Source organism: Phycodurus eques, chromosome 16 (genome assembly GCF_024500275.1).
Source record: "Phycodurus eques isolate BA_2022a chromosome 16, UOR_Pequ_1.1, whole genome shotgun sequence".
Classification (NCBI taxonomy): domain Eukaryota; kingdom Metazoa; phylum Chordata; class Actinopteri; order Syngnathiformes; family Syngnathidae; genus Phycodurus; species Phycodurus eques.
In genome coordinates, this window is record NC_084540.1 from 4,434,737 (window position 1) to 4,461,772 (window position 27,036).

At 42.1% G+C, this 27,036-nt stretch overlaps 1 protein-coding gene across 11 annotated transcripts in view; it reads right to left on the minus strand.

Annotated features, from left to right (window-relative positions):
• Positions 1–11,031: 11,031 nt before the first annotated feature.
• rbfox1 (RNA binding fox-1 homolog 1) overlaps positions 11,032–27,036 on the minus strand; it is a 343,897-nt gene continuing 327,892 nt past the window's right edge. For 8 of the 11 annotated variants that reach the window (XM_061701033.1, XM_061701031.1, XM_061701035.1 and 5 more), the window contains 2 exons: positions 22,030–22,105; positions 11,032–13,768 (listed from right to left, as the gene is read on the minus strand). In XM_061701033.1, coding sequence (XP_061557017.1) covers positions 13,646–13,768; positions 22,030–22,105 — 199 coding nt within the window. In that variant the 3' untranslated portion in view covers positions 11,032–13,645. The remainder of the gene's footprint in view (positions 13,769–22,029; positions 22,106–27,036) is intronic. The other 3 variants (XM_061701036.1, XM_061701038.1, XM_061701037.1) reach the window with 3 other exon arrangements.

Below are 27,036 nucleotides of genomic sequence, written 5' to 3' on the forward strand. Positions count from 1 at the left end.
TAACATGACTATTGTGGGTTGCAAAATACCCCTAAAAAAAGGATAAACCCTACATGTTAAAAAAAAAAAAAAAAAGCACAAGCACAAAAAAATAAAACAGCATTTGCTCAGCGCCTTTAACACAGTTGTTATTCTGAATTTAATTAAATCTCTTATTTGATTTTGATGTACATTCATTCTACTTGTATGGAAAATCAATGTCAAATAGCAGCCCCCCACAATTATTATTCTCTTATTTGATGCTCCTGACATTGGATGTTTCACTCATAAAACGCATCAAACCACATTGAAAACATTTACCGGGACAGAGATTAAATCATATAATCAAGTCCAGTCTTTCTGCTGCAAATTTATCAGAATTTCCAAAGTCTAGTTTCACTTTTACTATTATTCACATTCAAACAAATAGTTTTATAATGAGAAAATAATGATAACCCTATTTTATTCAATTGTCTGTTCAGGTGTATGTAGATATTATTATTTCCCTTTTTCTAATTAGAGACATACACTGTTTAATCAGCCATTTGAATGATTGTACTGCTGAAGTTTAAAATATGATCTGTGATAAGGAAAGTTAATCAATACTGTCCCCTGCTGGTCATACACTATAATTGAAAACGAATTCATTTTGAGGGTGAATCTCAGTGAAGCTAGAATATCATAGAACTGGTTAGCACATCTGCCTCACAGTTCTGGGGACCCGGGTTCAATCCCCGTTCCCCGCCTGTGTGGAGTTTGCATGTTCCCCCCGTGCCTGCGTGGGTTTTCTCCGGGCACTCCGGTTGATTGAAGACCCTAAATTGTTTCATAATGACTTCAAACACTCGCACAACATACCGGGAAAAGTGATCTTTGAAACCAAAATTTCAGACTACAGACTACTTCATGTAAAAGTATCCTAAAAAGAAAAAGTATCCAACCACCGTTCTACTTTCTGAGTAAAGAAGGGATTTGCAAAATTCATAATCCTATTAGTTTTTATTTATTATTATATCCTGCTATTTCTTATGGCACTGAGAAAAAAAGTCAAGCTGCCAGACAATTCAACATCGTTACCCTTGTGATTTAGTCATAAGACCACAAGATGGCGCACAGAAACCATTGAACAGCAAACAGCCCTGCGCAGACAAATCTTAATTCTCAAATTGTAAAGCAAAGCAAAACAGTATGACTGACTGAGATTGGCATCGAGGAAAAAAAAAAAATGTACCTTGTATGGTACACCACCCGCCACCCATGAGGTTAAGTGATAAATATAACAAGCACAATTCAAAGCTCAAGTTAACCGGGTAACCGTTTATAAATTGACCTGCGAGAGCTGCTCTCTCTGAGCATTGTCCGTCAAGGGGAGTACATTACAAATCTGTGTTGACCTTTGTCATTTAGTTGATAACTGCATCAATGAAAAGTGTATAGTCCAACAAAGGGGAATTCCATGGATATTGTACTGTCATTGTCCTATGAACCTTACACGACACAGAGAAATAAATCACACACACGGACAGCCAAAGAGCGAAGGGATGCACAAACAGTGCTGCACCTGTTGACCCTTGTTTTTTATTTTGTTTTTTTTTGCCTACTGCTCCAACCAGCTTTACAAAGATGAAGTATTTTCTTTTTTTTATTAGCCAAAGTCCTGACAGATGAGCTACTGACATTTCTATTTGGCACGTCATCCCCAAATACACTACACTGTTAGACATTCCTGTAAATTCTACATTTATTTTCCATACTGTACCTTGTAGTTAAACACTTTTAAAGTGATTTTACAGTAATTAACTAGGTTCCGGCAGCACGGTGGTAGACTGGGTAGCACATCTGCCTCCCAGTTCTGAGGACTGGGGTGCAAATCCTGGCCCCGCCTGTGTGGAGTTTGCATGTTCTCCCCCGGTTTCCTCCCACATCCCCAAAACATGCATCATAGGTTAATTGAAGACTTTAAATAAAAATAAATTATTATTGAATTAAACAATTCAATAAAGGTGTGAATGTGAGTGTGAATGGTTGTTTGTTTGTATGTGCCCTCCGATTGGCTGGCGACCAGTTCAGGGTGTACCCCGCCTCTCGCCCGAAGATAGCTGGGATGGGCTCCGGCACGCCCGCGACGCTAGTGAGGATAAGCGCAGCAGAAGATGCAAAGAGGCTGAGGAGTGTGATCCCCCTGTAGTTGGAACACACCCTCCGGTCCCCCTTCTTAAAAAGGGGGACCACCACCCCAGTCTGCCAATCCAGAGGCACTGTCCCCGATGTCCACGCGATGTTGCATAGGCGTGTCAAACAGGACAGCCCCACAACATCCAGAGCCTTTAGGAACTTCGGGCAAATGTCATCCACCCCCGGGGCCTAGCCACCGATGAGCTTTTTAACCATCTCAGTGACCTCAACCCCAGAGATAGGAGAGCCGACCACCTTACGGCCACAGCTACGGTTGCCCGCCGCAGCAATGGAGGCGCGGAACGTGGTCCACTCGGACTCGATGTCCCCCGCCTCCCCCGGAACATGAGCAAAGTTCTGTCGGAGGTGGGAACTGAAACTCCTTCTGCTTCTCCTCCAGGGGATTCTGCTCGACGTTCCCAGCGCACCCTGACAATACGTTTGGGCCTGCCACGTTGGACTGGCATCTTCCCCCACCATCGGAGCCAACGAACCACCAGGCGGTGATCAGTTGACAGCTCCGCCCCTCTCTTCACTCGAGTGTCCAAGACATGCGGCCTCAAGTCCGATGACACGACCAAGTCGATCATCGAACTGCGACCGAGGGGGTCCTGGTCCCAAGTGCACGTGTGGACACAGTTATGCTAGAACATGGTGATCGTTATGGACAATCCGTGATGAGCACAGAAGTCCAATAACAGAACACCGCTCGGGTTCTGAATGGGGGGTGCCGTTCCTCCCAACCACGCCCTTCCAGGTCTCACTGTCATTGCCCACATGAGCATTGACGTCCCCCAGCAGAACGATGGAGTCCCCAAGCGGGAGCGCTCTCCAGCACCCCCTCCAGGGACTCCAAAAAGGGTGGGCACTCTGAACTGCTGTTTGGTGCATCGGCACAAACAACAGTCAGGACCCGTCCCCCCCACCCGAAGGCGGAAGGAGGCTACCCTCTCATCCACCGGGGTGAACCCCAACGTACAGGCGCCGAGCCGGGGGGCAATAAGTATACCCACACCTGCTCGGCGCCTCTCACCGTGGGCAACTCCAGAGTGGAAGAGAGTCCAGCCCCTCTCGAGAGGACTGGTACCACAGAGCCCAAGCTGTGTATGGAGGCGAGTCCGACTAGATCAAGTCGGAACTTTTTGACCTCACGCTCCTTCCCTGCCAGAGAGGTGACATTCTATGTCCCTCTATATGTCTCATTCATTTCATGAATTCGTTTCAAAAATGTAATTTGTTATATGGATTTAGTTTTCCAAAATTGTTGTTGCACGTGTACTACAGCTGAGACTGCAATAAAATGCAAAGTAAAACTCATCAAAATACTGAATATTAAACTCATTATTAACTTATTAAACAATAAAGTATCTATATGAAGCATTGACAAATCTTTTTTCGTATGAGAGATGAGCTGTCCTAACAATTTTATCCTGAAATATAGTTTACATATCTCTCTGACATGTGACCTGCCATGCATTACCTTATCACGTTTCTTGGCCAGTGAGACACGCTGTAATTAACTTGTGTTCTGCGAACTCTTCATCAAATTTAAACATTTATCTTGCTTATCTTTCTGCATAACCACGAGGCAGCATTTTTCTAATTACAACATTTGAATTGAGTGTAATTCTTATTTAATTACAACGCATATAATTCACACGATCCAAAGTATGCGCTACATCACCTTGTAAGATTTGAAAATAGTTAAATCAGTTCAAATATAACAATCATTAAAAAAGTAAACAAGTATGGAAAAAAGTATCTGCCCCATTCTCATTTAAAAAAAAATCTTTTTCTAACAGAATAAGTAAGGAAGCAGTCTTGTCTTTGTGAGTTTTTATTCCAAAAATAAATCTTTGCAAAGAGAGGAAAAGGTACAAGTCGTCACCAGTTGTTACCCCTTACTGAAGTCCAAGCCAAAAATCTCCTCTGTTCTACAGAAGTGAGAGAGACGGAGAAGAAAAGAAAAGCAAAACAATTATCTTTGTCCAGCTGCATTTGTGGTGGATTTTTTTCGCCTGTGGTTCCGAGTCGGAGGTCACCCGGGAGAACTCCGACGTCCGTCGGGCATGGGATGAATGAAGACTTCGAGACACTTGGGTTTTGGTTCTGATTCGATTTATTGAACAAGCCGTAGTGTCATAACAGCTGCTTACATTGCCAGAATGACGAAAAAGCCCCCGAAACCCCTGGATCTCAGTTTATCAAGCTTTAATTCTCTGGGCGTGGAATTAGCCCGTCCCGGGGTGCACCCGGAAGATGGCCGTTCCTCATGACCATATTTGGAATCGCACCCACCAGCTGGTGTCTCTTACTCTGGTTAATCTCCCCCCCCCCACCCCCCCCCCCCCCCCCCCTCCCTGGGGCCCTTTGCTGCGATAATGAAAAACAGTCCTCTTTGAAGACCTGGCCCCGGTTGTAAACCCCAGACAGGTTTCTGTCAGGGAGGAGCAGGAAACCCCAATATACATATAACTGGTTAAAGGACGTCCTTTGATGTAGAATTACAAAGAAAAGATAGTTGGTGTGAATACAGGTCTCCAACCATTTGTCCTGTGCAAAGGAACTCTGATTGTGTTACTATTAAAATATATTACACATTCAACTTATCTTCATTGAAAAACAGCTAGTTGTGACAACATGGCTAGGAACAGCTAGTATGCACAGCATGCCCGGAAAACAGCTAGTAGTCACAACATGGAACAATAAAGCATGTGAAGGTTGTGTAAACTAATAGAAGTAATATTTGGTATATATGAAACATATATTTATCAACTCAGCTCTCACCCCCTTTTGATTATATCACACAATCTACTATTAATCACATACAAAAGGAAATTTACTAAACATTATTACATTCTAAGTACCTAATAGTTCAAACTAAGTAATCAAAACATTAAAAGTTAATCAAACTAAATATTGCTAAACACTCAGTGATCAAAAGCATTAAAAGTTAATCAAAAATAAAGTAACCAATTCCTGGTCGTGGAGCAACACGCTAAGGGTAGCCATTTTAGTTCTCTACATTTGCTGCGTCGCTTCAGACCAAAACAGGCAGGCCATAACCACACTGTCGTCATTATAAAGAGTTAACATCTTGCTTTTTGCATTTGTGTTCATAATTGATTTATATCAGTGGAATTGACCGTGGGTGTGACCAGAATTTTGATTGATCTAGTACCAAAAAATAATAAACCTTTATTTGAAATTTTCAATCATCAATTAAAAATATGCATTTTTAATTATTTTTCCCAGACCAAATGTCCACTAGAGAATAGTTTCTCGAAACCTTGAAAAATTACAAATTGTCTTACATTTTGGGTGATTCCTCGATCACCTTAGGTGCCAGACCAAACATCTACGCGGGGAATTGACCCTCAGACAATTACAAGTAATAATTCTACATTGCAGGTACTTCGAGTTTCAATTCATCTTTGTTACCCCTTATCTTTTGTTGTCATGACAACAAAAACAACAACAAAATAACAACCCTGAGAGATCCAGGTATAATGCTAATTCTGTCAATTAGGACTGGTTTTGGAGAGGGGGAAGACATCTTTCTAATTCAAAGGGATCTATCAATTATACTTCATAGTTGTATTACATTAACTCCAGTGTGTAAATGAATGTCTGATGGTGACTGTATTATAAATAACTAGCCCAAGCGAAGCAGTGTTACCAGTGCCAAGCGTGTCTTCATTGCAGAAAAATAACAAAAAGAAACAGTCATGTTGAATGTATGTGTATCTGCATATCGCCAGCTCTGTCTTTGGGGCGGTCGGGAGTCAGCCAGAGCTCGGACGAACTGGGTTGACCCACCAATCGCCACCATGAGTGCAAAAGTCTGGCCCTTTTGTTTATCTTCTTCGGACAGTCTCCGATTCATTGTCCAACCAATGTCCCTCCTTTTCACAATGGAAGCATCTTCTGCACCCTCCCCATCACCTCCCATGTTCAGCGCTCAGCCTCAACCTCCTCAAATCTGGTTCAAATCTTGTTGTGACACTACAGCAGGCTGTGTGAGAAGGGGGGGAACCGCAGAAGTGCTATGTGTGGAGGGCCGTGCTGTGGGTCGCAGGAAGCGGTTGCGTTGATGGTCTTATTCCAGATTGCACTCTCCTTGATCGTTGTCATCGGGTGATTAATTTGTGGAGGCCAAATCCTTAACTTTAAAATTGTTTTGTTCTTCCTCAAACAACCCAAGTGACATATACACCAGTAATTATTTTTTTGCTCTTCCCACTTCCCATTTCCAGTACTCATTAGAAGTGCTTCTCTTTTTTAAAATATTCGAACGTCTTCGAAATTGTCAGGACCCTAACCTCTGATTGTTGGACTCTAACCTGGGGACCTAAACCCCTAACCGTCTGACTCAGACTTGGGGACCCAACCTCCAACCCACGTCGGACTCAAACCTAACTCTGACCTGAACTCCTAACCCTTGAACTCCAACCAGAGAACTGTAACCTAGACTTTAACCGGACTCAAATTTAAGAACTTTAATTCAGGAGCTTAACCTAGACTTTAACCCGAACATAAGGACTCAGAATTTACAAATGGAATGTGGGGAGAGCAATTACTAATTACTAAAATTATGAAATTGTCCAATTTTCAAGGAAAATACATTTTCTTTAACGTAATTCTTTGTTTGGAGGACAACAGGTCCGTTTGGATCCTGAGGTGATAGCCTGACATCCGGAGCCCTGGTAGCCCCCTCGTCCTAATTCTTTGGGTGGAGGCAGAACTTGTACATTGGTCCTGGATGATCAATCACTCCCGGGGTCCCCTGGATCAGCAATCAATCCTAGGATCCCACTTCTGACACCAACTGTTTTGGCAAAAAAAAATTCTGACAGAATAAGTAAGGAAGCTTTGTGGGTTTTTATTACAAAAATGAAAAAAATATTTGGTACACGTCCTCAAGAGTTGTTACCCCTTACTGAAGTCCAAGGAAAAAAAAATCACCTCTGTTATACAGAAGTGAGAGAGACAGAGAAGAAAAGGAAAGCTAAACAATAAGTTTTGTCCCGCTGCACTGAACTTATCTTTATTGAAAAACAGTAGTCACAACATGGTTGGGAACAACCAGTATGCACAGCATGGCCGGTAAACAGCGAGTAGTCACAACATGGAACAATATAGCATGTGAAGGTTGTACAAACTAATAGAAGTAATATTTGGTATATATGAAACATACATATTACAACTCAGATCTTAGTAACACTGGGGAGTTTTTGAGCATGAGTGTTTTTTTGTGTGTGTGGAGGTTATGCCACAGCACTTCAATCGGATTCAAGTATGGACTTTCACAAGTTCACGCCAAAACCTTCATTTTTTATTTTTTTCCCCAAGCCACTCAGCAGATGATTTGCAGGTGTATTTTGGCTCTTTTTGTCCTGCTGCAGAATCCAGGTGCGCTTCAGCTTGAGGTTATGAACTGATGGCCGAACATTCTCCTTCGGGATTTTTTTGTAAAGAGCTGCATTCATGGTTTCAATCACAACAAGTTGTCCAGGTTGTCCAGGCTGTGATGTTCTCTTTCTGAAATCCTGTGTAACATTTATCCCATATGTAACGAGACACACACTTTCCAAAATGAAAATTCAACTTGCGTCTCGTCAGTCCATAGAATATTCTTCCAAAAGTCTTTGGAACCACATAGATTTTTTATTTTTGCCATGTATTTTTAGTCTATTAGATATAGTCTGTTCTATTTAGTCTGATCCTCATTGTTTAGTCGTGAATAGTGACCTTAACTGAGGCAAGGGGGGCCTACAGGTCTTTAGATGTTGAAACTCTTCCACCTTTTCTTCTTTTGTGGATAATGGCTCTCATCGTGGTTCACTGGAGTCCTAAAGCTTCAAAAATAGTTTTGTAACCCTTTCCAGACTGATAGATGTCAATTACTCTATTTCTCATCTGTTCCTGAATTTATTTATATCGTGTTATTTTGTTCCAGATTATTATTATTTTTTTAGATCTTTTGTCAGATCATTTTGTCATACAGGTTCTATTTAGGTGACTTCTTGATTTAAAAAAAAAAATTATTATTATTATTTTATTTCTTGATTGTTGAACAGGTCTGGAGGTGATCAGGCTGAAGTGTGGTCAGTGAAAATGAACTCAGCTTTTTAAAAAATGTGATTAGCCATTGTTAATTCATTATTTAACAAGGGAGGCAATTACTTCTTCACACAGAGCCAGTTAGCTTGGAAGTACTTTTCCCCTTAATAAATAACATCACAATTTGAAAACTGCATTTTATGTTTACTTGGGCTATCCTTTTTGTTTGATGACCGTAAGCTAAGTAGGGAAACTATGCAAAAAAAAATATATAAAAAATTTGAGAAGGGGGAAAATGCGTTTTCAAGGCACTGGATTTATTCCCCTCCTTGAGCCGTCACCTTATCGTGATGGAGGGGTTTGTGTGTACCAGTGATCCTAGGAGCTAAGTTGTCTGGGGCTTTATGCCCCTGGCTGGGTCACCCATGACAAACAGGTCCTAGGTGAGGGACCAGACAAAGCATGGCTCAAATGACACCTTACGATGATGAAAATTAATGGACCTCGGTTTCCCTTGCCAGACGTAGGTCACTGGGGCCCCCTCTAGAGCTAGGCCTGGAGGTGGGGCTTGAAGGCGAGCCCCTGGTGGCTTGGCCTGGGGACAGCCCCAAAGGGTAATGCGGGTCCCCCTTTCCATGGGCTCACCACCTATGGGAGGGGCCATAGGGGTTGGGTGCAGTGCGAACTGGACGGTGGGCGAAGGCAGGGACCTTGGCGATCTGATCCCCGGCTACAGAAGCTGGCTCTAGGGACGTGGAACGTCACCTCTCTGGTGGGAAGGAGCCCGAGCTGGTGTGTGAGGTCGAGAAGTTCTGACTAGATATAGTCAGCCTCGCCTCCACACATGGCTTGGGCTCTGGTACCAGTCCTCTTGAGAGGGGTTGAACTCTCTTCCAATCTGGAGTTACCCACGGTGAGAGGCGCCAAGCAGGTGTGGGTATACTTATTGCCCCACCGGCTCGGTGCCTGTACATTGGGGTTCACCCCGGTGGACGAGAGGTTAGCCTCCCTCCGCCTTCGGGTGGGGGGAAGGGTCCTGACTGTTGTTTGTGCCTATGCACCAAATAGCAGTTCAAGACCCACCCTTTTTGGAGTCCATGGAGGGGGTGCTGGAGAGCGCTCCCGCTGGGGACTCCATCCTTCTGCTGGAGGACTTCAATGCTCACATGGGCAATGACAGTGTGACCTGGAAGGGCATAATTGGGAAGAACTCCCCCTTGATCAGAACCCGAGGGGTATTCTGTTCTTGGACGTCTGTGCTCATCATGGATTGTCCATAACGAACATCATTTTCAAGCAGAAGGGTGTCCACATCTGTACTTGGCACCAGGAGACCCTAGGCTGCAGTTTGATGATCGACTTTGTGGTTGTGTCATCAGACTTGCAGCTGCATGTCTTGGACACCCGGGTGAAGAAAGGGATGGAGCTGTCAACGGATCACCACCTGGTGTGTGTTGGCTTCGATGGTGGGGGAAGATGCCGGTCCGACGTGGCAGGCCCAAACATATTGTGAGGGTCTCATGGGAACCTCTGGAAGAATCCCTTGTCAGAAGGAGTTTCAACTCCCACCTACGGCAGAATTTCACCCACGTTCAGACTGGAGCAGTGGCCGTAAGGTGGTCGGTGCCTGTTGTGGCGGAAACCCCCGAACCCGTTGGTGGACAGCAGTGGTGAAGCTGAACAAGGAGTCCTATCGGGCCATTTTGGCCTGTGGGACTCCTGAAGCAGCTGATGGGTACTGGCTGGCAAAGCAGAATGCGGCTTTGGTGGTCCCTGAGGCAAAGAATCAAGCGTGGGAGGAGTTCGGTGAGGCCATGGAAAAAGACTTCCTGACAGCTTTGAGGAAATTCTGGTCTACCATCTGGCGTCTCAGGAGAGGAAAGCAGTGCATCATCAACACTCTATACAATGGGGATGGGATGCTGCTGACCTCGACTCGAGATGTCGACTCCTCAATTCCACCGACATGTCTTCCCATGAGGAAGCAGGGATGGGATCTCTGAAGCGGGCTCACCGAGGTGGTTAAAAGGTTCCTCGGTGGCAAGGCCCCAGGGGTGGAGGAGATTCACCCGGAGTTCCTAAAGGCTCTGGATTTTGTGGGGCTGTCCTGGTTGACACGCCTCTGTGACATCGCGTGGACATTGGGGACAGTGTCTCTGCATTGCCAGACTGGGGTTGTGGTCCGCCTTTTTAAGAAGGGGGACCAGAGAGCGTGTTGCAACTCCAGGGGGATCACACCCCTCATCCTCCCTGGTAAACTCTATTCAGGGGTGCTGGAGAGGAGGATCCGTCGGGAAGTCGAATCTCAGATTCAGGAGGAGCAGTGTGGTTTTCGTCCTGGCTGTGGAACAGTGGACCAGCTCTACACCCTCGGCAAGGTCCTGAGGCTGTTCGTTCCCTTTACGACCGGTGTCAGAGTTTGGTTCGCATTGGATTTGTTTCTGGTGATGGTTGGACTCCGCCAAAGTTTGCCCTTTGTTCTGTTCATAACTTTTAAATTTCTTGCCACGGCCGAGGCGTATAGATTTGGTGGCTTCAGTATTGCATCTCTGCTTTTTGCAGACTGTGGTTCTGTTGGCTTCATGAGCTGAACCCAAGTGTTTGATTAACACAATGAAAGGATTAACATTATCCTCTATTTTGATCAACGTTTGTGATTTACTCATAACAAATAATCCCCTTGAAATGTATTCATTTACTAGGGTGAAAAAAAAACAAAAAAACATGTTTCTTCTTTTTTCTTACATCTTAAAATATGTGCAATAAGGAAACCAAGCATAAAAACATTTGAGAAAACAAAACTTTATTGATGGTTATTGACAAGTGGAAGAACCATAGTACATGCACATACGATGACAGTGCAAGAAGCCTCGTTTTGAACCACAACACCTACTGGAAGAAGCACTTAGATAAATTAGTTGCAGAGTCAGACATTCAGCATAGTAAAGACCTTCAGCCACCCTGTCTCTGAGCATACATCGTCATTCAGAATGTACATACACAGATTTTAACCAGCAGACCCAAACTGCCCTGATGCATTTACACCGCCTTTGATGTGGTGCATCTGAGGGTTCTAATTTGTGATAAATACAAAAGGGAAGATATGTGTGTAACATCACCACTAATTGGGAACATTTGTAAACAGAATGTGGTGCAAGGAGTTGCTCGCAATGCAGCCATAGCCAAGCTCCCTTTCACCAAATAGCGTCGTTAAAATACACTACAGATTGATTCCATGAAGGTCTATGTACATCATTAATTATCTTGTTCACAAATGATTTACTTTTCATATGTATATAATTGTGTAATATTCAAACAGGTATTTGTCAAAGAGTAAAGATTGATAGACTACAAAAGTAAGCTATGTCACATTAAGAATAACAAAAGCAAAATCAACTGAAATAAAAGAAATGGGAAACCTAAAGCACTGATATGTCTCAGATTTATGTGGAAATTACAAGTAACATGTGCAAAATGGTATATTTGACAAAGTAAACAAATGAGCGTTTAAGCTATACTGTATAACTACAATGTAATTATTTGTAATGATTTGCCATAAATCGGAACATGACTTGATAGAAAAGGAGCTAGCTTGCCCTAACAACTGATCTATATGCCTAAATCTAAAACATTATACTATAATGTATTTCATATAAGATAACATCTTCACTGCACAGTTCAAATATCATACATTGTTTGAGTATTATATTTTATCCTCCATACATTTTCAATTACTAGACAAAAAAAGCAAAACCAAATGAAAATTTAAAAAAAAGACACTGCAATATATATTTTTAAATCTCTCCTGCAATATAAAAATCATCAGTTTTACCAATGAATTTTCTGGAAGTTCCTATTAAAAAAACAAATAAATAAATAAAAAATACCAAAGACCATTGCTCCTCAGAACAGAAAAGGATTAGTGCAGCAAATTGCTCAATTTACGATTAATGTCTAAGTTTATCTAAAAGATTCTGACTTTTCCTCTCATTCACATTATTCAGATGAGTGATCAAACTTTTTTCCCCATATTTTAGCTCACAGATAATCAACTAATGAATGAACAAATGTTTGGGTTGCCATGGCAGTCCTTCCCCTTTTTATACTATGAAGAATCTTGTCTAAATACATGAACACGCCAGATATGGCTACTGAAACCTTTGGTTTGATGTGATATAAGATCCAACTACATTATTTAGTCAATAAAGCTACAGTCTGAATAACGTGCTGACTCATATAATTTTGTCTCTACTGACATAACTATAACACTAACTACAGGTATGCTCACCTCACTATCATCTATGAAAGCTGGTACTTGCTGGCATTGCTTAGAACTTACCATCCAGCATCTCCATCTAAATTTCAGATCATGACAAAATTATCCCAAAATAAGTAACAAAAGCTCAGTGATACATATATGGAAAAGCAAAAAACGAAAAATAACTTAAGAGAACAAAATAAATAAAACCATACACACGCCAAAATATTTTACTAGAACTGAATGCAGGACATTTTAAAATGACATAACCAAACTGCACAGTGAAATATAAATTTGAGGTCATACGAAAATAGCTTTTCCCCAAAACAAATGAGATAAGAAAGTCATGATCTTGAGATGATGGAGTTCAAATAATTAGCAATCCTTTGCTTCTCTATGCTGCTTTTAATTAGCCTATCCTGGCCGCGAATGTTCATAAAAACTTAATTTATATGACAATGTTCTCAAGAGCTCTTGACATGATCCCAAATGGAATAAAAAAATGCATCAGTCAAAATTAGTAAGTGCAAAAGAATGCAGAGAGAACAAAAACAGTTAACAAGCATAGTCGCTTTAAACATGTAAAAAATAGAACAATGCTACGCAATGAAAAGCTTGAATTTGTTTCCTCTTTTTCTGAAACATAAGGACAAAAATAATTTTAATTGTTTAGGAATAAAAGCAAAAATCTCAAGATTTTGGAGATACAAGCTTTTCATCGTCAAAATATTTATCATACAGAGTGGGTGTTATATACAACAATGTGAATCAGATAAATATTTCCTCTGTGTCCTAACTTTTACTCTAACGTTTACTCTATTAGTATCATGGACACAATTTCTACAGCTGAAAACTATGTTTAAATCTTTAGAAATTAAAACCCCACAATATCAAAATACACAGCACAAAATATCTGAGGTATAAGATGAAAAATATCAGCTGTTATTTTAATCTTACATATTTTTCTCTCTCGTTGGAGATGCTGAAATGATGCTTGAATTGCTTGTATTGCAATAGCCAGGCCTCAGCAACGTCTCTCTTTTATTCACACTCATTCAAACACACACACACACACACACACACACACACACATACACACGCACACACACACATACGCACATGCTTTCTTCCTGTCCAGTTGGAAGGTTGTGTTTCATTTAGGAAGTGTTGCTAATAGGGAGCAAAACGGCTGTAGCCTCCCCGGTATATACTAGCCTGGAGGGAGGACAGCACAAGTCCTACGTCGTCAACATGGCTCCGTGTTTTGGCATCTGTCAGCGGGGTGAATGCATTCTGAAAGACGTACAGACCAACACCACCATGAAACACATTATAAACAAGAAATTGTAAAATCATTGTAACAACAACCAAATACAATGAAAAAAATAAACACATGCCACTCTTGTTAGCCCCCCTTCGTCCAGTATCAACTACTACTATAGTTCCAACATTACATTACCGTTTTTCCAGTGCAAACCCATGGGGGATGAAAAGACCCATGACCGGAGCAATCGTCATGCAGCAAGCACAGCGAGACACTTCATGCCAGGGGAACATGCCAACAGCTATGTGAAAGAAATCCAGTCAATATAACTGTTACAAATTGGAGGGAAGGATGGATTCAAAAATAAAACAACAACTCAAATAAAAGCGTCATTTGGCAGAAATTGCACAATTCTGACTGTGCGCATCGATTAAAAATGGATTATGCTGGATTATGCCTGCAAAAAGTTTATTGAGGAGGTTGAAATGTATCCCATTTGGTATGTTATAAATAGCCAAAGAAAAATGTTTTTTAAGAAACAATTTTCAATTTGTGTGGAATTTGAATCAAAATTTCTCATAGGAAACAATGGCAAGAGAACTAAATCTTCATGGTCTGTGTTTTGGTTTGGGTTGTTTAGTTTTTTCATGTTTTCCTGTGTTCCATGTTTTTCATGTATTGTATGCTCATTTCGTTATTGTGTCCACCTGTTCTTGTCAACCTTCTACCTTGTGTCGACCAATCAGCTCCCTCCAGCCACTCGTGTCTTGTCCAGGTGTTCCTCGTTGTCGCGTAAATCTGTTTGTATTTAGTTCCCTGGTTTCTTTCAGTTCTTTTCAGTTCATTATCATTGTCCCTGTCTTTGTCACGTCATAGTCGTCTGTAGTTTCAGTACTCATGTCTTGTTTCCAGTTTTAGGTTTATTCAAGTGTTTCTTTGTTACTTTGGTTTTCAGTTGTGGGACTTTGTTTAGTTTGCTTTTTCCATGTTCGTTGTTTGCCTTTTTTTGGAAATTAAATATCATTTGTGAGTCTCCTGCACTCCTGCCTTGCCTCCCTGATTCCCTGCACTTGGGTCCTCGACTTCCTTGTCTCCGTGCCTTCAAAAACCAAACGTGACAGAATGAACCACCCAGAACAAGACCCAGCGGGAGGAACATGGCGTCACCCTGCTCCCCAAAAGCTGTGGCAGGCTCCTGTCCCTGCTCCCCGGCAGCTGCGCCGGATTCTCATCACTGCTCTTCGGCAGCTGTGCCAGGCTCCGGCGGTGCTCTTCCAGTGGTCGCCACCCGTCCTTGCTCCAGCAGCGCTCGTCCAGCGGCCGCCACCCAACGTGCTCCGGCGACACTCGTCCAGGGGCTGCTACCCGACCTCGATCCGGCAGCGCTCTTCCAGCGGCTGCCACCCAACCCTATTGCCTGGCCCCTGCATTGCCATTGGGTTCGGCATCATGGCCGACCTCCTCAACTTCCCAGCCAAGTACCTCACCTCAGGTGTCCTGGACAGCCACCAGACTGACCCTGAGGGGAAACTTTTTTTTTAATGCCCTGGTAGGGTCACCTTTGGCAAACAGGTACTAGGTGAGGAACCAGACAAAGCACGGCTCAAATGACACCTTATGATGATGATGAAAATACATGGACCTAAGTGGAATGTCACCTCTCTGGCAGGGAAAGAGCCTGAGTTAGTGTGCTAGGTTGAGAAGTTCCGACTAGACATAGCTGGGTTCACCTCCACACACAGCTTGGGCTCTGAGAGGGGTTGGACTCTTTTCCACTCTGGAGTTGCCGACAGTGAGATGCGGCGATCAGTTGTGGGCATACTTATTGCCCCCCGACTAGGTGCCTGTATGTTGGGGTTTACCCCAGTGGACGAGAGGATGTCCAAATGTGCACTTTGGCACCAAGACACACTTGGCCACAGTTCGATTATCGACTTTGTGGTCATGTCATCAGACTTGCAACCGCATGATGGTGGCTTCCCCTCTCTTCACACTCGGGTGAAGAGAGGGGCAGAGCTCTCAACCGATCACCACCTGGTAGTGATTTGGCACCGATGGTGGGGGAAGTTGCCGGTCCAACCCAAACGTATTGTGAGGGTCGGCTGGGAATATCTGGCAGAGTCCCCTGTCAGAAGGAGCTTCAACCCCACCTCTGACAGAACTTCCCGGGGAGGCGGGGGACATTGAGTCCGAGTGGACCATGTTCCGTGCTTCCATTGTTGAGGCTGCCATCTGGAGCTCTGGCCGTAAGGTTGTCGGTGCCTGTCATGGCAGTAATCACTGAACCCGTTGGTGGACACCTGCGGTAAGGGATGTCGTCAAGCTGAAGAAGGAGTCCTATCAGGCCTTTTTGGCCTGTGGTACTCCGGAGGCAGCTGATGAGTACTGGCTGGACAAGCAGAATTCAGCTTTAGTGGTCGCTGAGGCAAAAACCCATGGGCGGAGTTCAGCGAGGCCATGGAGAACAACTTCTGGACGGCTTTAAGCAAATTCTGGTCCATCATCTGCTGTCTCGGGAGGGGGAAGCTGCGCACCGTCAACACCGTCTATACCCCTGGCTGGTTCCCCCGCAGGATGGGCTCCCTGGGATGGCCCCTCCTTGCGGGTTGAGGGGGGCCAGGCCCACCCTTCCTCATTGTGCTGACTCAGCAACTGCGTACACCAGTTGACAAACATGCATGTGATATGGTGTTCATTCACTAATAAGTTCCATAGACACACTATAGGCTTTAATTGTTTGTGCTGGGACCACTAATAATAACACAGGTTATATTAAGATGTCACAGGTTCTGACTTGTGTTTAGACACTATAAAAAGTATATCACCACACCACTCATCAGTAGCACTGCCTTGTTTCCCACATCCTGTCCTGTCCTCGCCTTTTCTGTCCTCTCTCATCTTGTTCTATTGGTGAGTTGTTGCAGTCCTCACTGAGTGTGTCCCCATCCACAAATAAGAACACAATTTTACTGTCCCCTAAAACCCTTTTCTGTACAGCTGTATTTTCAATAAACACCAGAATAATTAAATAACTTAAAAAATAAGCAGAGGGAGTATTTCAAACTCCCTTGTTGCACAACAAAACTGACAAACAAAGAATATACACTGTGTATAGTGGGGACGGCGCGCTGCAGACCTCAACTCAGGATGTTGTTAGTCAGTGGGCCAAATAGACCTCAATTGCACCGAGACGACTTCCCATGAGTAAGAAGAGTCTGAGGACTCTGACGTGGGGTGTATGGGTGGGTTCTTCTCTGAGGTTGAGGTCACCGAGGTGGTTAAAAAGCTCCTCGGTGGCAGGGCCCCGGGGTGGATGAGATCCGCTCTGAGTTCCTAAAGGCTCTGGATGTTGTGTGGCTATCCCGGTTGACACGTCTCTGCAACATCGCATGGAGGGCAATGCCTTTGGATTGGCAGACCGGGGTGGCGGTCCCCCTTTTTAAGAAGGGGGATTGGAGGGTCCGTTCAAACTATATGGGAATCACACTCCTCAGCCTCCCTGGTCAGGTCTATTCAGGGGTTCTGGAGTGGAGGGTCTGTTAGGAAGTCAAATCTCAGATTCAGTGTGGTTTTTGTCCTGTCTGTGGAACAGAGAGCCAGCTCTAAACTCGAAGGTGCATGGGAGTTTGCCCAACCAGTCTTATATATCTTTTGCGGACTTGGAGAAGGCATTCGACCGTGTCCCTCGGAGAGTCCTGTAGGAGGTGTTCTGGGAGTATGTGATACCGGATTCCCTGGCGGGCTGTTTGGTCCCTGTACGACCGGTGTCAGAGTTTGGTCCGCATTGCCGGCAGTAAGTCGGATTTGTTTCCAGTAAGAGTTGGGACTCCGCCAAGGCTGCCTTTTGTCACCGATTCTGTTCATTACCTTTATTGACAGAATTTTTAGGGGTAGCTGAGGTGTTGAAGGGGTCCGGTTTGGTGACATCAGTATCATGTCGCTCCTTTTTGCAGCTGATGTGGTTCTGATGGCTTCACCAAGCCGTGATCGCCAACTCTCTCTGGAACGTTTCACGAGTGTGAAGCGGCTGGGATCAAAATCAACACCTCCAAATCTGAGGCTATTGTCCTCAGTCAGAAAAGGGTGGAATGCCCTCTTCGGGTCAGGAAGGAGATCCTGCCCAAAGAGGAGGAGTTCAAGTATCTCGGGGTCTTGTTCACGAGTGAGGGGAGAATGGAGTGGGAGATCGACAGGCGCATCGACCCAGGACATGCTGGAGAGACTATGTCTCTCGGCCGGGCTGGGAATGCCTCGGATCCCCCCCGGAAGAGCTGGACAAAGTGGCTAGGGAGAGGGAAGTCTGAGCTTTCCTGCTTAAGCTGCTGCCCAATCCGACCCGAAGTTGGATAAGTGGAGGAAAATAGATGGATGAATTGATCCCAAACTTTGGACATTCTTTTAAGCACTAATTTCTCCTGGTTTACGCCGATTACTCTGCAGAAACAGTCTATTTTGCGGGAAATTGAAAATAATTTGCAATTCAAGTACGCTAAAAAAAACCTGCGATGTAATGAAGCCGCAAAAAAGTGAATCACGTTACAGCAAGGGATGACTGTATATAGACTCCTGCCATTTTACGTTTGCTTATTGCTAACAATGCATTAACTGACTGGCATAACTGGCACATAAGTTTATGCAATTTGATTAATGGATTAAAATATGTTTTCTTATTACATTGCTATTTCTCTTCGGTTTGAGTGGGGAATTGTGACCAATGATCACATTTGAACCATCCTCTCTGACCATCTCTCACTCAATTCTTCCTCCCTCACGTCCTCCCTGTGGCTGCAGCGCCACAGGAGATTTAATTATCAAAATGACTAATTATTTCATTACCAAGGAGTGTGGGGTGAGGTGGTATCCACCAAATTAGAAATATAATAACTAACATGGACTGGGCTGCCAAAGCATGAGGTCATTCATCACCTTTTACAGGCGGGATTAATGTGGCATTTGGACTGCCGTTAGCAGCGCAGACAAATTCAATTAAGTTTAAGTGAGGATATGTCAGCGATGCAAAAAAGCTCATGCACAATGCCTGAGAAGCTGGGCAAGGGAAGCCCTAAGCAAACCTATGAAGAGCAGTGTGCAAAATCGCACAATAAGTAGTATCCTTAAATGTTTCAGATCATCAATCCAATTTTATTATCTCGTGAAGACAACCCAAGTAAATACAAAATGCAGTTGCTATTTATTAAGGGAAAAAAATATGGCCCTTATATGTGACAAAATGCCACAATGTTAAAATCATGAGTTAACTTTTTGGAAAGCTGAGTTTGATTTCACAGAACACACACAGACATGATTACCGCTGAATCAAGTAATCACCTAAACTGTACCTGTCAAACAAAGTGAAGTAGGCTACAAGATCTCAAAGAAATGCATCGTGCCACGATCCAAACAAGTTCTAGAAAAAATGAGAATGAAAGTGACAGCAATAAATCCATCTGGAAAAGGTTACAAAGACCTTTCTAAGGCTTTGGGCCTTCAGAAAATCATGGTCAGAGCCATTATCCACAAGTGGAGAAAACTGAGAACAGTGGTGAACCTTCCCAGGAGTGGTCAGCCAGTCAAAATTACTTTATGAGTGCATCGACAACTTATCCAGGAGTTCACAAACCCAGAACGATGTCCAAAGAACTGCAGGCATCAATGGCCTCAGTTAAGGTCAGTGTTTGTGACTCAATCATAAGAAAGACACTGGGCAAAAATGGTATCCAGTTCTAATGGAAAAATGACTTCTGACAAAAAAGAGCAATAAGGCTATTCTCACTTTTGCCAAGAAACAGCTTTATAGTCCCCAATACATAATCAGGTGGACTGATGAGAGAAAAGGTTTGCAGCCTGTTGTGCCTGGCATTAAAAAATAAGTAAATAAATGAAAATAAATTACAATTTTTTTTTTGAGCATTTGATGCAAATAAAATCACACCAAGTCAAACATAGTGGTTACAGTGTGATGGTTTGGGGCTGCTTTGCTTCTACAAGACCTGGATGACACGCTGTGATTAATGGAACACTGAATTTGGCTGTCTTCCAGAAAATCCTGCAGGCAAACGTGAGATCGTTTCCTTTTCAAAAAAGACATTTTCAGAAAAGACAATCCCTTGAGTGCCAGCCATTTTAGGGCATTTTGACTTATATTTCAAGACCCACAGAATAGTGTATTCTACGATTATACACCGAATCTACCTAATGCAAGAATACACTCCCTTCTTTCACCAGGAGAAAAAAAATACATTTCTACCTTTTTTGGGTATATTTTTTTGCTTTCGTGACCCCCCCCCCCCCACCTCCCAAAAATAATAATGTATTTACCGATATACAAGCGGCGGGTGACGCAACTCACCCGATGTCAGGTGAGTCACAGACTTTCATTGTTTAGAGGAGCTTGATATATGACGAACGTGGGCCACGTCACACGTCCAGGATTTGTGTTGTACTTTGTCACATTTATGACACACACATACTTCTGCTAACTACCACAACACATCCATTCATCCATTTTCTGTTCCGCTTATCCTCACTAGGGTTGCGGGCGTGCTGGAGCCTATCCCAGCTAACTGCGAGCAGGAGGCGGGGTACACCCTGAACTGGTTGCCAGCCAATCGCAGGGCACATATAAACAAACAAGAAGAAGAAGTAGAAGAATCACTTTTATTCTCATGAACATGCATGCATGCACACGAAATTTGTCCTCTGCATTTTACCCATCACAGTGAACACACACACTTGTTAGTGTAACACACTTGAGCAAGGGGCAGCTGAAGCGCCCGGGGAGCAGTTCGGGGTATCACTGTCTTGCTCAAGGACACCATAGCCGTGTCCGGGGGATGTTGCCGGATGGTCCCCCACGGTAACAGGCATTCACAAGCATTCACACTCACATTCAAACCTACGGGCAATTTATAGTCTTCAATCCTCCTACCATGCATGTTTTGGGGATGTGGGAGGAAACCGGAGTACCCGGAGAAAACCCACGCAGGCACAGGGAGAACATGCAAACTCCCCACAAGCGAGGCCGGAATTTGAACTGCGGTCCTCAGAGCTGTGAGGCAGATGCCTCAACACATTCTCTGGGAAATATATACATATACATCATCTGTTCGATTGTAAAATGATTCAACTTGTCCAACTTGCAGCCTATGACTGCGGCCATTTCCTCATTGTAACTCGCATGCGTTGTCATGTGTGGGTGGGATGAAACAAACTGGGAGTGATCTTGATTCTAAAATGGTTCATCGCTGTCCTCTACTGCCGATTCGGCCTCATTAACATTGTCTGCAAGTCTGACAAAGACAGGAGTGCAACATCCCACTCTCCTGCAGCGCTCCCAGTGAAAAAAACTAAAAACCCCGACACAATTGCGATGTACATGGCACATATTGACAAATAACCATTCACAGGCAGAGTTTTTGTATTCTGTTACTATTGATCTAAAATAAATTGTTTTCAAATTTCAATTCCTATGGTTTGGCAAGGGTAAACTAATAATATACATTTTCCTGCAATTGCTATACCTTGAATATCAATCTATATTATATTCTGATGCACATTCCATAAATGATGAGAAACATATGTTAGTTTAAAGATATGTGTCCCCCAGATCTACACCGTGTCCATTATGGTTAGAGGCGTAATTAGTGTTTCAGACTCACCCCAGATGTGTCTATTACATTTTTTGGTAGTGAGCTTGTCTCTGGACTTAGTTATTTTGCTGTCCACCATTAACGAAATGAAGAGAAGAAAAAGGATAACGTCAGAATTTGAGGTTAGGGCCTCCAAATAATGCAAGTTGCAGAATGTTTCATCAACTATGAAACGGGTTCTTAAAAAAAAAGATCCCGTTCTCCCAGGTGAGAATGGGGCTTTGGACTGTATGACAACAAGCCTATTATAGCTGCTCCTGTTAAGTACACTGGTAAATGAAAGGGTTCATAAGTATGGATGCAATTCTGATGATTAGCTCATTGTGATTTACTATTTGGATCTAAAAGCTCAAATGGCTCAGAGTATTATCAGCATGATTTTGCCATTTCCCTCATCAGTGAAACAAAATGTGATAATTGGCCATTTAGCCTGTATTATTCCCACTCCACTCCCGCCTGCACCTACTGCAGTGCTGAACAAGGAAAACACAATTAAATCAAGTGACATGCACAGCAAAAGAGGAACTGAATTCAATATTGTAGATTTTTTTTTTGTCCTCATAATGCTAAAGTTGTCACTCTAGTACAGATGAGGTAGATTGTGAGGAAGGAACGATGTATGACAGGCATGGCACTCTTACCATGGCACCAACGCTGTATGTGGCTGCTGGAGTGAGTGTGTGGTTGTAGGGATCGGCAGCATATACTCGTCCATAACTACAGAGACATCAGAGAAAACAGATCATATGGGGTTGATTATAAATATATCCACATACTAATAAACATTTTCAATAACAAAAACATTTGGAGTCAGGGAAATCGGAAGAGTTGTAGAACCTCCCTTGGACGTATAACAAATCTCACCAATCTAGGAATTAATATACATTATTAGAATTATTATTAAGAAATCATAAAAAAGGGACAACGAATATACAATAAAAAGTTGAACAAATGATACAAAAGAAAGAAGAAGAACAACAAAATAAACAGCAAAATGTAAAGACGATAGAATGTCAATGTGACTAGTTGGAGGGAACTATGACAATTTCCGTAGTTAGCTTACAGCAACAATTTCCAAATTGCTCTCCAGTTGGTCAAGAATGTTGTTTAAATCATGACAACAACTTGAAAAAGAAATCCTAAGTATGTCTAATTGCGGTTCGCTTGCTGTCAGATACTGAACAAACCTGGATGTACAGTATACTGTATACATATGCTGTTCCTCGATGTCTACTGATGAATAAAACCTTTTTCAAATCACAAACAGATAATATTTTTACAAAAAAGTCGAATGCAATAACTGACAGGTTTAATTAGTTCCGTTACCGAGCTTGTAATTTGAAATATTTGTATATCAAATCAATATTCCCCATTAAAATTAACTGAACTTCTATTAATCTGTCCCAGCCCCCCAAAACCACCACAATTGTTTTTATGTGTTTTCAAATAATAAAATTAGCACTGTATTGTATAAAAACATGAAAAAACATAAAGCGAATATAAACAAATAATAATTTAATAATTAGAGTACTGTAAATTAAAATTAGTAAATTAGCACTCATAAATAAAATGTTGGCGCTCCGCAACATAAAGCAAAAAAATAATAATAATACAATAAAATAAAATAAAAAAATGACCAAGCAATGGCTCATAAGTAAAAAAAAAAAAAAAAAAATGCTATTTGGGGGACTTGTAAGACAAGGTACTGAGCCTGGAAGAGAAATATCCAAAACAAAAAGGTGATAATGGAACATTTCCAGAAAAACTCAGCGCCGCTTAAGCCACATTTTTATATAGTGGTATAGTTCCATTCAGTTCTGCACAGTATGTTCCGGAATCGGTAAATGCCGATCAGATTTCAATTTTCACCAGGGGGGTGTAAGCATGGCAGGCAGTAGTCATTGGGAGGTGATAGCTGAGTCAACTAAGTAGATAGTGTGATATCAGAACACACCAAATAGTGTGTAAGTTGACAATTCATTCATGGCAATTGCATGTTTGGTCCCTGCAAATAATGTACAAGTACTTTCAAGTGGGTGTATCAAACTTGATCAAACTTCTGGTATGGTGACAACTCTGACTGAACCTGGTTCAATATTCCTGTGTTATGTGGCATTTTCAGGTTGTGCACAGCAGGCGCAGAATTCCAAACGGGTCGCACATCAAGTAAGATGTTGTTTTCCACACAGACTGCTGCACTTGCCAGTGTCACCATTGTTTTGCTGTTCTTGGTTTGTTTTTGCCTTGTTGATATGCCCCTTTGATGGTCAGTTTATATTCCCCATTAAAATGAACTGAATAATGGAGCTTTGCTTGTTTGGAGCTTTGCTTGTAATGGAGCTTTGCTTGTTTGGAAATGAACAAATCCCCAAATACTTAGTTGAACTGAATTGTGATTATTGTTTTAACCCTTTTTATTTGTTTGTTTATAATTATAGCGCTGCTGTCTTGCAAGTGGGGGTCACCCGCACACTTTTAGCGTGAGTGTGTGCTCGCATGTATGTGTGTTTAGTGTCACCCCCACGGTTACCACAGTTTGAAGCCTCTTCTTTTTTTTTGTTTTGTTTGCAGTGTATTCATATAATAGTGTGTATGTGTGTGTGGTGGTGAGTGACTTCCTCGCAAATTGGCTATCCAACTTCGTTCCACTGCTGCAGCAGCTGGACTGGCATGTATTTTTTTTAAAGAAGCATATCTATTTAGTTTTTTTTTTTTAAATGGAGCAATGAATAATGTCTCAATAGTAAAGTCTTGTAATCTTGAGGGAAACAGTTGTCTATCAACCTCACCTACCTCTTCATATTTGTGCTTTACATAATCATTTTGGCCTCACTATTTTCCCCATAGTGCCAACCAGTCACCCAAGGATAACATTAATGGATCTTCTTCACTTTACCTTCACTCATCTTGATAGTAAATAAGAACCTATTCTTCTTTTGTGACTCTTTAGAAAGCCCTGGCTATTCAATTTGGGTTACAACATATTTTCGCGGTTCCTCGCCATCGAGATACCATTGTTGTATTGATGAATAAGTCTCATGATTAATAATCAGACACTTAGTAAAACATGGCCATAATTTTTTAGAAAGCGGAAACATATAAATCTGAGTATGACTCCTAAAAATGTTATCATTAAATGACTTTAAAAGTCTTTGAGACTCTTACATCGTGTTCTTAAATTAATTAATTTACTGTGTGTAAGATAAAACGATGCGAAACTCTCTTTGAGGTAGACCACAGCTTATAAATCAAATAGCTCATTAATGAGCTACTTGTCCGGAGAATAAAAGTACATGACATGCTATTAAAAGTCACTACAATAAAATCCAGTTATCATCTAAAAGTTTCGATATTGAGCAATTCCCATCTGGGAAACATAATTTTGTACGTATACAATACAACTGGGGCAGCATGGTTTGCACATCTGCCTCAGTCAAATGTCTGACATTTTTGTGAGACGTTTGCATGTTTTACTGTTTTCTTCCCACAGTCTAAAAACATGCAGGTTCATTTAAAAGAAAAAAAATATATATAAATTTCCCATAAGTGTGAATGGTTGTTTGTCAATACATTGCCAGTGATTGACAGGCAAGAAGTCCAGACCTATTACTGAAAGTAAGATGGAAAAGGATCCAGCTCACTTGTGACCTTGCAAAAGATAAGCATTTAAAAACCAATGGATGGACAGTATAACTCCTGCCTTCCAGGAATCTGGGAAATTTCAAACCACTGCAAGTGTATACTGGAATTCCAGAAATTGGGTTTGTGATCAGGACACTTTTTTTCCCTCTTCACTACAGTAAAGAACATTTTGTGTTTGGCCAAATATGGAAAAAACATATATATCATTGCAATTACTTAAAGAAACAATAAAATACAAAGTACAAGTCCAAAAGGGTTAAATATACATATACTCAATCATCGAGGGGCACTGAATACATAATATATACTTTATAGTTTAACAGAAATGGAGAGCAGCTTTGCTTACTCCTAGTCATGCTGTCTGAACAGATCTCCCCTCTTCCAATCCGTCTTGTGCTAATCCTCAACGATAAGAGCCAATCAGGGGCCAGGGTGTGTACCCATAATTGAGCAGATTTGCATAGCAGCCCAGTGGTTGAAGCGATTAGAAGTTAATCCCGATTAGTTTTGGACATTGCTATTCAACAGCAGCACCCGCCCAACGCTCACACTCATCCCAGCACCGCATTTGACCTATCTTATCTCACAGTGCAGAGTCCTATGTGGATGTGTGACAGTGTGGGAGAGTGTGTGGTAAACTGCAACTGCTACACAAATTCCATAGCAATTTATGTAGTTTTAAATATGACCCTGAGGTGAAAAGATAAACAGTGTAATATAATTTCCAATGGCTTTACAGACAACTTGTAACTTTAGTCCAATCACCCATTGTTTTACAATAGAGGAAAAAGAATACAGTAATCCAACATTAAATGCAGGGGTTATGTTCTGGAAAACCCCCGCAACAGACAAATGCCGTGAAATAGTGACCAATTATTTATTGCATATTTAAATACATTTTAAAGTTTCATATATAAACCAGTGTCAACATGGTTTATATAACGCTTTAAAGAGGTGAAGTTATTTATTTATCCACTTAAGGTAGCCACCCACACACTCTGCACAAGAACGTGCCTGTTCAAGGCGGGTGTTCTCTGTTTGAGTGACATGAAATTCAACCCATGTGGGCATGTGAAAGACAGGCCATTTGCTGGCTCAACCATTAGGCAATGTGCCTCACAGTGACGGTCTCAGCATTGTAGGCAGTCCAAAGGATTACGATGCTTGCTAATGCTTCCCAGTTGTAGGAAATCAAGATAAGCGTTGCTCTTTACTTGCATTTGTTCCATATTTTTATCCCAACCAAGTCCATATTTTTCCATATTGTTATGAGTGTGTGAATTAGCTATCCTGTAAATCAGGAGAGGTTGGTATTTGTGAAATTATTTCATGAAACTCTCACTGTGGCTTGTGTGTTAACCAATGTCTGGTCATGTTTTGCATTACTAAGCAACTTGGTAACTTACCAAATGCTTGAGTTGAAATCGCTCAGTAAGGTTTCTTTTTCTGCGAAGTAAAAGAGCCTATTTGTCCTTCCTTATATGAGTCATTGCTGCCACATTATTGTCAAATAGCCAGCAATGCTAACTGAACCAAGGATGTACAGGTGAGTAACAGCACAATACTGATAATAAAAAAAAATCTGCTCTGCATTGAATCCGCAATAAGTGAACCGTGAAATAGCAAGAGATTACTCTCTGATTCTGAATGTTCTGTTTTATTGACAATGTTGTTGGACGATATCATATTTGCTGCTTATGTTGTTGTAGACGACATGCTGATAACGTCCTCTGTCATCAAAGTTTGAGATCAATAAGATAATTATACCATGCACTCAAATAGCTTAATTATTTTACAAGCTTACTTTATACATGTGTGCATAGTAATTCTATGTTGTGAATGCTCATATTTTGGTTGCATGAGCACATGAGCATGTTTGTACGAGTGACTGCATTGCATTTGCATTAGTTTTCGCCCAAGATAAGCCAAAGTCTGGTCAGGACTCATGAAAGCAGCTGTTGTTGCTTCCCCTCTGTGAGCCTTATGGCTGTCACATGACCCACATG